The 12303-nt window shown below is 43.3% G+C and overlaps 1 protein-coding gene across 2 annotated transcripts in view; it reads left to right on the plus strand.

Moving 5' to 3' along the window:
* Positions 1-3830, plus strand: part of adgrb2 (adhesion G protein-coupled receptor B2) — a 316757-nt gene extending 312927 nt beyond the window's left edge. For both annotated transcript variants that reach the window (XM_049602672.1, XM_049602673.1), the window contains one exon: positions 1305-3830. In XM_049602672.1, coding sequence (XP_049458629.1) covers positions 1305-1481 — 177 coding nt within the window. In that variant the 3' untranslated portion in view covers positions 1482-3830. The remainder of the gene's footprint in view (positions 1-1304) is intronic.
* Positions 3831-12303: the final 8473 nt, after the last annotated feature.

Consider the following 12303-nt stretch of genomic DNA (forward strand, 5'->3'; position numbering starts at 1 on the left):
ACACAAAAGGGCTCCCCCCGGGTTCAAGCCAGGCACACTCTTGCTGTGAGGCGACAATGCTAACCATTCCACCACCATGCCGCCTTTATTTAGCCTATTAAACCTAAATTCAAAGCAAACTTTCTGTTGCTGCTGCTACAGAGGTTAAACGCAGCGCTGAAAGACTGTCTTCAGAGCCACTCTCCTCCCAGTCAGTTCAGCGTCTGCTCAGTTAGCACAGCGTAACAGCAGCAGCAGCTAACATACAACACCAAGCCTTTTAACAGTCCCAACAAACTCACACCAAGTGGAGGCGGACTCTTACCAACTGTTCCCAGCAGCAGTTGTCTCCTGGTGTCTCATGGCAGAGAGCAGTAGAAGCCAAGAGGCACCGAGCAAAGCAATACTATGCATGCAGCTCTACTATGAAATTAGATTTTTCCCATTTTAAAAGTTCAAAAATGTGTATGAAAGTCATGTTTATACGTGGGAGGATGGATGGCAATTGCTCTGTCTGTTGAACAAATATTGACATCCAAATCAAGAACTTGAGTACTCATGCCCATCCCTTATATGTACAGCCACAGCTGGTTATAATTTGATTGAAAGCAAACTTATTTTGGAACATGCACCCAATGAGTATGGGGACATTTATAGGGAAACTCCACCAACTGAACACATCAAATCCAGTTTACAGCTCTTGTGGAGTGGTGCTGCATTTCTGAAGCGTTTTGGGAATCCAGAAGAAATTGTGCAAAATCTGATGAAGTGCCTAAAGCGATGTCACCGCTGAAGAATACAGGTTTGAAAATGAAATAAATCGGTGTAGAGTTAAAAAGACATGAGCTTACTAGCCTGCTCTCAGTCTCTGATTGAGGCTTGCGACCTGAGGTTACATTAGCCGTCACTAGCATGACACATCCAAATCTCTGACTGAACTGTCACCACTTGAGTTGCAATGGATGGCAAAGGAGAAGAAAGTACACTGAGGCCCTTGGGAAGGTGCCCCACTTTGGCTGGCCCTCATGCCTTGCAGGTAGTTGGTCTGTTATTAAATGGATGTTGAAGTTTAGTTAATAATTTTGCCCTCCATCTTTATTCTCTCTTCCAAATAAGTTTGGCTTACCTAGGCTCTCGTGTTTCTTGCCTTATCAGACAACAATTTAAGCAATGTCATCATTGTTAATATGGTTAAAAATGGCGTTCAAGACCATCAAAATAAGACCCAGGTTGTATGAAACTTCTTCTCCACATCCATGTGGTGCCTTCACATGCAGCTTATTTGTGCTCACATGTTCCTTCTCCCTGTCCTCCTCCTCCATCAGGACAAGTCGACCCCCGAGGACCAGAGCTCCTGGGACAGCTTCAAGACCATGACCCCGGAGCTGTCCATCGTGCCTGGGGAGCAGAAGGACCGGATGGAGCTGCACAATAAGAACTGGGACTCCTCCTCCGCTAACACGCCCGACTCGTCCGAGGGAGACTTCCAGACTGAAGTGTGAAGACACACACACATTCACACACTCACTTGAATACACGCGCTCACGCCGAGACGAACTTCTGAAACAGCTATACATAAGTACATGATTTCTCGCAAAGATCCCACACACACTGCTCCCCGTCTCCTGCAATGTGCTCTGTCGGATCCCATACTGTATTTGTTTACTGCTGCAGTGGACAGACACGGAAAGAAGACTGTTCTACTCTATATTTTCGCAAAGACTATTGAAAAGAAAGAACAGGGGCTTGACACGTCTGGGACAGAGGAAAGATTTTTAAATGAACTTAAAAAAAAACTATGAAAAACTTATTTCTGAGAAAAAATGTCTTGATTTTATTCTGGAGAAAAAAGAAAATCTCTTTCAATTGTTTGATGATTTGGGGGTTAAAAAAGAAAAAGAATATTTCTGCACCGTTCAGTTCTTTTTATAGCAAGCGGAAAAAAATCTCACTGAGGTTTCTCACACTGGTAGCCCCCCCTAGGCACCCTGCTTTCATTTATTTCCTTTTCCCTTCTAATGGATGACGGAAGCATTCTATCAGTTCCCTTTTTTTTTTATTTAAATTTTTTTTTTTTTTTTTTTTTTTAATTTCGTCATTTTGGATGGATCGGGGACAGGGGAAGAGCCACTCAGTGATATGTGCCATCCGCTCTGCTTTTTTCAGGTTCCAGTCCAACAATCCCATCCATCCATTCCTCTCACATCCTCTGTGTCAACACTGTATTCCCCCTTTTTTGTGTATTTTCTATGGTTTAGTTAAAAAAATGTCCTCCTCTATGGTTTGAAACTTTTAATGGAAAAATAATACGATTGAAACAACTGTTCAAGGAGAATTGATTTATTTTCAGACTGGTTTGATTTCTGCTTGTGCTGCCTTTTTTCATTATTTTTTCTCTTTTTCTTCATTTCCTGTGAGAATTAACCCATGTGGAACTTTCAAAAAACATGATTTAGGACACACACACACACACACACACACACACACACACACACACACAGCACATAAATGTGAGCTTGCTTTCTGAGGTAATGTGTGCCGCATGTTATCCGCCCATGAGGGAAAAGAAGGATAGCGATCGTCATGCAGATTCTTGCATCCCCTCCTTTTTTCCCCCCCAGTGCTTAGAGATAAAAGCCTTTAAAGATTGCAGCATCTGAATCCATTTCAGCCATCACCAATCACGGCGAAAAAGAGAATATCTCATTCATTTTCAGCCCAAATGGGATCTGTGCAAGCTCTGTTTAGCATCTCTCATATTGCTAAAATGTACGCTTATGCCGCCAAGTGAAATATCAGTCGGTTTAGCGGCTAACTTGCTCTTCCTCTGCTGCGGAGGGAATATTGTTGGCTTCACCTGACCTGAGGAGGATTTTCAAGCCAGTAATATGCAAAACTAGACACAACTTGCGCCCAAAATCTTGTCTTTTCCCAAGAACCCCATCATGGATTTAAAGATAAACATGCCTTCCTTTGCTTTCCCCTACCACCTCCTTCTCGTTTCTCCTTCTCTGCTGCCCACCCAGCGTCGTGCAACCAGAAGGCATGAAATCTTAATGTTAGCAGTGGAGCCAGATGTATAATTCCTCCTTCACATGGATCCCTGTCTGTGTGATTGTATCCTGTACTTGTGAGCACAGCAGCTGCACTGAGAGGGAGTGAAATAGAAAGACAGAGGTGGAGTCAAAGAGGTTACGAGGCTACAAGGTGGCAGACTGAAGAGGAAACGGCAAAAGAAAAAAAAGACAGTGGTGATGCTTTCTGCTTGACATTCTACATCCGTACTTCGGTCTCTACAAGGGGACAACCAGTTTCCTGCTGTTGCTACATTAGCACATCAGTCCTCCACACACCGACAAAGAGAACGTGTCAGAGTGCAGGATGAATTCAATCGACGGCTCGATAACTTTTCTGTCTATGTTCAAAGCGGCTCCCATTAATCTAACAGTCTGGAGAAAGAGATGAGAGACAATTTGGGGAAGGGAAAAAAAGTGCAAGAGAAAATGGTAGCAAGGAAAAGAGATCCAAAAAATATATAACGAGAAAGCTAGAGGCAGGCAGAGATGCAGATTAAGAAGGGGGAGTGCTCAAAACAGTAATTATCCGGGGATGGCGATTTGTCCTGACATTTTCCAATGCAGCCCTCAAACCATCTGTTTAAAGATCCCTAATGTGGTAGTCGTGCAGCACGGCGCAGATGGTGAGACAAGAGCGCGGCCCTTCTAACCTTTCAAGCTAATCAGCTGATAGGGGAACCTAAAGCCCCGCTCCCTCTCAGAGGCCCCCAGGTTGCAGAGCTGAGGTCACATTCACCTGACCCTCCGTGAGGCTCGGGATCCGGTTCGACTGTAAAGCAGAAGCAGACAACCGCTCTATAGCAGAAGAAAACATCAGTCTCAGGGGAAACAGATTTGACCTTTACACAGACAAATTAGGGTTTTTCTTTTTTAAACATGAAACTGATCATTAGAGAGACAGCTCTGGATGGAGTCTCTACAATGCCTTGTTACCATGGTAACGTATAAATGGGATTTGACGAAAGGGAAAGAAAGAAAGAAATAAGAGCGCTTGATTTCAGTGCAGTGTAAGACTTTCTCTTTCATTAGCAAGCTTTTCCATACTCAGTGAGGGCTGGACATTAAGTGTTCATCTACAGGAACGGTAAGTGAGATGCTGCTGGACTGATTGACATGTGGATGTTCAATCACCACAGCTGAGGGTCATCTTATCATTTTACAGTTTTCTTTTCTATGATGAACTCCGGTACGAACGCAGACACGTGAAGTTGATGCTCAGAGTATGCCAGGATGTCATCTTGTTTTCCTTTGTGTGTTGAAAGCCTGCCAAACTCAACAGCCCGTAAAGAAATATAAAACACAAGCAAGCCAATTTCCAACTGGAGGCGGATGCCAGCTCTGAAACCTACTATGCTCACCTTCACCTTCACCTTCACCTCCAGCCTTCGATGCTTAGGTGTTAACCGACCGCTACAACCATCCGACATTCCGGTTGATTTCTGACTGAAAACCCCTCCCTTTCCTTTTCTCTCTCATTTTTGTTCTTTTTATACATAAGATTGTACAAAGTAGTCCTCTAATGTTTTCATAGTGTCTTTTTATATGAAAATAAATTTTCAAATTGATCTCAGTGTCTCATATGTGCATACCCGCTGATTCAAGGGCATCTGCGGATGAGAGCAACTTGGCTCCTTTCTTGATTTGCAGTGTACTCGCAATCCCATGTTTTCGTAATATCACTCTGGGTGTTGGGCATGACAAACTCTGTTACCCAGAAGCATTGAAGCTTAACTGTGACCAATCAGAGGCCCCGCTGGTCTGTCTGAAAATGTAAGAGGAACAGTTCTGTGGGTTTGAAGTCATGTTGCACTGGAATAACCAAGGGGGGGAATGTCAACTCAAAGTGATTATTTCATTAAAAATGTATCAACTTTGAGCGATATTTATGCTAATAACAATCCTCTTCCAAAGTGGATTTTCCCAAAAATGGTTTGTTATGTAACATGGTGAAAGTAGTCACAGTGGACAGGCTTAGATAGTCCAGTCAGTCAGTCGGTGCTGTAATGAAGGAACAAGAGGCGAGAGATGACAGTGCGCATGCCTCGGTCTTTCTCCATTCGCCCTCCGAGGGGCTTGTGGGTAATTAAGTGTGGATGAGTCTGCCCATGGAGCTGCCATCACTCACCCCGGAGAAAGGCCACCAACTGTAACTTTCTCAAGGGAGCCAGAGTGTGTTGGAGAGCGACGAGAGAGAGGTCAGAGGAGGGAGAAAATAGAGAAGCTAACCCCGAGGACGAAATGCACGGTGACAGAGCAAAGGCAAGGAGGGGGTTTTCACATTACCTCTGGCAGTAGAGTCACAGTGATTACAGTGCCTCCTGGTTATTCTCCCTGAGGCGTGTGGGTAATTAAGTTGTGGTACTGGTGTGTCACCAGTGACCTCAGGAGAGACCCTGCTGACAAATAATATGTGGAGACAAAGTGAAGCGTGGTCAGACATGAGTTGGAGGGAGAGATAACAAATTTCAACTTGACTGAGGCTGTGTCCACCAGGAACCTCTTGTCAGTGCTGCCTTCTTGATATTTACAATAAAGACAGGACATGCTCTTGCTTGATCCTGACAGCGCTGGAAGAGAAAGCATGTTTAAGTGGTCAGAACAGCAAGTCCTCAAAGTTTAATATCACTGAGTTTGAACACGAGCAATCTGAGGAGCCTCAATGTGCCTTTTCAATAGTGATGCAGCAGGAACATGAAGCATCTGACTCTTCATGCATAGTCAAACTGATAATACACGAGATTCTGTTTTTTCCTGTGTGTGTTTTGGCTTCACTTCTGTAACAAGCAGTTATTGTTGTGGTGTTTTGTCTCTCTATTCCCAGGGATCACTGCACAAAAGGCTTGCCAGTACTGTGACGTCACCCCCTAAACAAACAAGCATAGGCTGTACTACAGAGGATTACAAGCAGGCAGTCGCCCATTGTTACTGTGAGTCAGCTGGTTTAAAGGGACAGGTCACCCCAAAACCCAAAACACATATTTTTCCTCATACCTGCAGTGCTCTTTTATCAATCTAGATTGTTTGGTGTGACTTGTGTTGGAGATAACGACCGTAGAGTTATGGAACTAGATGCTACTTTGCTCATGGTGCTCAAAGCGTACAAAATATATATCTTTGCAAAACTCAACAGCAATGTCTCTTTCCAGGAATTATGACCTGGTAACTCAAGATAATCCAAAAAGCTTCTCATAAGCAGTTTCATGCACACACAGAAACATGTTATTCTTGCAAAGCTGCTGTGTGCAATTTTTCCTGGAAACCTGGAGGCAGCGGAGGGCATCCATAATGCACAGAGGCCAGGAGGTGGTGGTGTGCCCCCTAAGATACTTAGCTATAATCGGATATATGTGGTGCAATATAAAGCTTATTATCGATTCAGTTAACACGTATACCATACAAGGACAGGAATAACAGATGAAAATGATCAGTTATGCTCCAAGTAATAGTTGGAACCAGTGTCGCAGTGGTGTTTGTAGGTGAGTATACTGAGGCTTCTGGATATTTCCTCCACCTCCTATCGACACACACTCCTGCGGTGCTGCACTGCCGGTTGTTATCTAACATTATGTCCATCTGATCGTTCTGGAGATGCTTCTCCCTTTAGTTGTTACTGTCATCAGTTTTATTATTGTCAGATGTTATGGAACAAAACAGGCGGAAAGGATATTAGGATATTTTACAAGTTTATCCTTAAGACTATGCGTTGTAACATGACTCCCTGCAGCTTTAATTTAAATGATGTGTGTTGCTACAGTGCAGTGTTGTGCATGTTCACACTTCCCAAGAGCTAGCTCAAAGTTCACTTCACATATTTTGAAATGAAATATTTAACGTTCATAGTACAATTTTTGAATCTTGAACCAAGTCCACATTCCCAATTTATGTTTTGTTTTCATTTGTTTGTAATAAATTAAAATCTTGCAGATAAAGTTCAGACTTGGTTTTTAAGCAGGATTTATATTTGTGCGGTGGTGTGTCTGTGTTACTCTGCAGTTACACCTCCAAAACACTAGTCGGCGACGGAGGTTTCCGTGAAGTGCTGTAAAGTTTAGTTGATTCAAAACACATTAAATACACATTAAACATGGCTTAATAGAGACAATGTCAAACACAAGTACACAAATCAGCTTCACTGTAACTCGCAGCATTCACAGACAAACACTTGTCTCTATCTGGACACATTTTCCCCACAAATACAACATGCTAATGTTATTAGCACAAGCCTATGGCATTTTACATTGTATAAATTAGCCCTGTGGCTAGTGGACTTTTCCTCTTCTCATATAGCTAAAGCCAGGGACAACAGTAACATTTAACAAAGGTAACAGCACAAATTTCAACTCACAAGGTTCGCTGACAAAACAACTGTCTTATACTAAACACGTTTTCCAAATAAATACAACATGCTAACGTTATTAGCACAAGCCTATGGCATTTTACTGTACATTGTATGAATTAGCCTAGCAATGAGAGGAGATTTCCTCTGCTCATATGAAGCCAGGATAAATCACACACAAGACTTAAAATGCTATTTTTGTGGAGGCTTTGTTGTCTTCACAATTTATTGTTTCTTATTTGTGAAATTAAAGTAAATAAAAGCTTTGTTTCCACTGAGGGAAATGGTTTCAGCTTACAGAAATAGACAGGAGGTCTGCGTCACTGCAACATGTAGTTACATTTCTGGGGAGGTGCACGTCAGGCTACAGCGTAGGGTACGGTGGTGATTCAACGCAGAAGCATACATTCCAACTTAGACCGGGCAGAGACAATCAGTGTATAAATGTACGATTTTTCCTGTCAGAATCTGTGACTTGATGATTTGGCCATAACTTTTTCAGATAATTATATGAACTGGCTTCAGCAGTACCAGTAGCTGTGATGTCTGAATTGTTCAATTCAACACCAACATGCCAGGTGCCATAAATCCTTGGATGCCATAAAACACAGTGTGTGAGCATCTATTGCGAGCATAAACCACACTCACATTCATTAGTTGGAAACCGATGCGTTCAGTTCTCATCCGTTCTCTGCTCTTTTAGTGCTGTCATGCACAACACAGATTGCTACCAATCAGTAGCTATTGTGCACAGTAAAGATGTTGATGTTGGTAAGAAGCAAAGAGCTGAGCAATGCACCAAAAAAGCCAGCGAAGAAGGGTGATGGCTACCAGTCATTGATGTAACAATGCACAATTCCAGATATGAATCAGTTTTACAAATGTTTTTTATGTCCTCATAAAAACACCTCTAGCACATTCTGGCACAAAGAATTCACACAAAAATGTTTTGGATGTGAACACAACTTTTGTCTGTGTACAATAAAACTTTACGCACCTTTAACTATATGCAGTATAAAAGCTTAACTTCAGGCACACCTTAACCAGTATGTTGGAAGAAGATGTGAAATCATCTATCTACTTTGCAATTTATACTCAAAAGCTATGAAAACAAAAAAGTGAAAACAAAAAAGTGCCTCGGGCTGTTTTAACTCTGCAGCAAGATAATTTCAAGTGAGAGCATGGGGAGATGGAGAGTGAGAAGGACTGAGATTGACAAGCAAAGTCATAAAACAAGCAAAACAAATACCACAGGGAGGGAAAACAAAGAACACCCTTGGAAGTTGAGGATTTTGGGCAAAGTGACAATGTGAGGTACCCAGGGAGCATGCAACAACCTGTGAGTGGGATGCCATGTCTCACTTTGACACTGCAATAAAGTCAAAGTGTGCAGTGCGTACAAGGGGGAAGTTTTAGTGCTCAGACAGGGAACAGTGGAAATGCATTGCTCTAATGGTGGTAGCATGTCTTGCTGTAACCTCCTCGGTGGCTGACAGATGGTTGTGTCCCACAGGCTCCGGTGCCATGCTGCTCAGAGAGGACACTGAGAATGGAGCAGACTGGCGCATTAGAAGGGAAGATGGTGTGGACGGGGCCAGAGTGGACAGGAGCTCTGACGAAAGTAGAAATTAGATGCATGGAATGGTGCTGTGAAGTTTTCTTAAGGAATTAATGCAAAGGGAAAGATCACAATGTAAAGTGAGTCATCTGAAACGTCTGAATCAAGTTAAAGCCGTTAATAGGCCTTTTGGCCGATGCCATAGACATCTCTTTTTCTGATGTTTGACTAAACAGCTTATTCTCATCTGTGCTGTGATGGATCAGATCCCTGAATGCTTCGCAATGCCAACATTTCAGTTTTGGCCCAGGTCTTTGGTTGTGATGGCACAGCCAGACTGCTCCTTTGAGACTGCCTTTCCACAATGGTGTTAGATGGCTGTCCATATGAAATGCCCTTGCTGTTTCTCATCCAAATTCTGGCCCTGCTAATCCATAAAGTGTCTAAGTCCCCATCATACAGACTGGGATAAAACACAAGTGGTCTTTGACACTTTGAGGGTGATTTATTCAGAGCTGAGGTAAAGGACTCATTGAAGCGTCTTTTGGCTCCACCAAGCTCTCTCCACAAAGCACTCTTCACATATCATGGCAACCTACATTTAGTCAGAATGAATTGCCTCTCCATGCTGCCAAGGGCTTCTCGAAACATTGGCATAATTTAGTGGTAGGCTTAGGCTAATGCAATCTACCACAGCCTCTCACACATGCTGAGAAATGCAGCGCCTGGGACTTGCTAGATGTTTAACAGCTACTTAGCCTTCTCATATGCTACAGTGAGGCGAGAAAACCAAGAAAAGAACACAGGATGAGACTGTGCAGGCGGCTTTAAACCTCCAGGCTGTTTGTGAGAGGACAGAGTGTAGGAGATACGCTGACAGGGACAGGAGGTGAGGAGTCGTGATGTGCCCCCACACACGTCTGGTTGCAGGGTAATGAGACAGCCAAGCCGGCCTCTCGAACTCCAACTGTCCAATAGTGGTCATCACTGAGGAGTCCAAATGAGGGCGAGCACCTCCTTGCCTCCCACATGCACTTTAGTCATTCATTTCAACTGTGGGTGTGCGTGTATGTGAGTGTGTGTTGGAGGTTGATGCTCTGCTGGCTCGGTATCCTGAGATCCATTTGAACTGTATAAGAGGCACGGAGTGATTCTTAAAGGAGTAGTTTAAAGGAGAAGATTCTTTCCGAGAGTTAGATTGCAAGACTGATATCAATCTCATATTTGTGCGTAGTCAGGAGCTGTCGTCAGGACATGTATAGCCTAGCCTAGCATAAAGACTTGAGGCATGGGGAAATAGCCTGGCTCTGTCTAAGGGTCCTAACACCAAGCAGACTGTCGGCCATTGGTCAATGTCGGGCTGTCGGTGAGCATCTGTCACCTTAGTTTTTGCAGTCCTGCATTATTGGCATTAGTCAGCCCTTGCCTAGTTTCTTTTTGGCCGATTCAGCGTCTTGAATCGACATCGAAGACAGTGGAGCACGTCAGTGAATGAAATCACTGTGATTGGTAGTTTAGCTCAGTGCAAGAGGAGAGAAATGGAAGTGAGGAAAGAAAACAACTGACTAAAGTCAAGAGTTTGTGAGGTAAGATTATTCTTTCAGCCACTGAGCTCTTTAGCAGAAACAGATTGTAATTGTTTGTGTTATTGTTCACTAGCACACAGTAAATATCCTTTGTTTTTCCAACAGTGTGTTGTTCATGTGCCAACAGGCTAACTGGCATCTTATATCCATCCTGTTGGTGTTCTGATTTTTCCATTCCCTTCATGCAGGTAAGAACATATGTCCTAGTCCGCCATGGCTGTACTCTTTGAAATGTGTTCAGTGTAACTTTTTGGGCAACAAAAGCAACATGAAGCAAAGCAACTGTAGCCTTCATCACTACAAGTTCTTTGCTGTCTGTGTCAAGTCACAAAAGCCCCATTTCCACCAAACACTTTCAGTATGGTACCTTTGGAACCAAAAGTAACCCTTCAGACATGGTACCTAGACCGTAGCGTTTCCACCGCAAACAGTACTCTTTTATGTGGGCGGGGTTGTTGTCACTCACTGCTCCATCCAGCAGTCACTGTATTTCCTTCTTTATCAGTCCACAGAACAGAGTTGCATGCCAGTATTTTCAGAACAAAATAAAACAGGCTGCAGTGAGAGTCTCTCTCTCCATGGGATGTTTAAAAAGTAGTTTGTGCATTTAGTCCTTCTAAGGGCTCATTTATGCTCAACGTTAAATACGGATCCGGATACGGACGGAGCCTTCTGTCCGTGCTCTGCGTTCATTTCGTCCGTATTTCTGCACGTTTCCATAAAGCTTACGGATACGGGCCAAACGGAGCAGTACCACCGGGAACCGTGGGGGCAGTGTTGCTGTCACTACCTGATACGTAGCTCTAGTGAGACACGAAGAAGAAATAACAATTCAATTTCTCTCATCAGCAGTACTAGAGAAAAGAATTCTCCGTCCTCCAGTCGCAATGTATTTAACGGCCTCACCGACCACCGCCTCCAACAACGCTGCCTCTGTTTTTGTACATAAAGGGAGCATAAATGAGCCTTAAGGCAAGCTCAGGGGTTTAGTGTTGCTGGAGCCCACAGGAACGACACTCCACGACACTTTTTTTTTTTTCTCTGCGTGAGGATTTGGATAGAAGTAGTTCACATAATCTGGTCAAAATTAATATATATTTCAAGCGCTTGAAGATCCACTCATTACTAAAAGTGTACGTCATCCAAGAGAGACAATAAAAACTAAAGTAATGGTCAAACTTGTCACAGTGAAATTTCAGGTGTGTTGATGAATTCATGTCATCAACTCATGCACTGAGTATCACTGCAAGTTAACGTTCCACCTTAAAACTCTCTACAGTATGAACAGTGGTTACATGAGCCTTAAAACCAGCCACAGCTCAGCCCTGAGCAGAGTGACCGTCCTCTATTGACCAATCAGACTGCAGTGTTCACAGCTCCACCTTTTAGTACCAGATCTGTGTGCTACCCAACAGAGGGGGGACCAAAAATGGGGACGGTGCAGAATGGTTCCATTGGTACCATCCACAACTTTTCACAGTGGAAACAGAAAAAAAGTGTATCCAGACTGAACTGTACTGTACCATACTGCTCTGTGGAAATGGGGCTAAACAGGGTCAACTGACTCTTCTAAATCTTTGTCATTTAGATGTTTTATTTCTACCATTTTTAAGATCTATACATAAAGAGAAATGTACAAAAAGACAATTGGTAATTTTAGGGGATTTGAGTTTTGGAGCTACTTCCTAACAGACATGCCTCTAAGCTGGGCTAATTCAGAGTCCTGGCCATGTTTTTAACAGTGCCGATGCTGCCAATGTCTTGCTA

This window comes from Epinephelus fuscoguttatus, linkage group LG17 (assembly GCF_011397635.1).
Source record: "Epinephelus fuscoguttatus linkage group LG17, E.fuscoguttatus.final_Chr_v1".
Lineage (NCBI taxonomy): Eukaryota > Metazoa > Chordata > Actinopteri > Perciformes > Serranidae > Epinephelus > Epinephelus fuscoguttatus.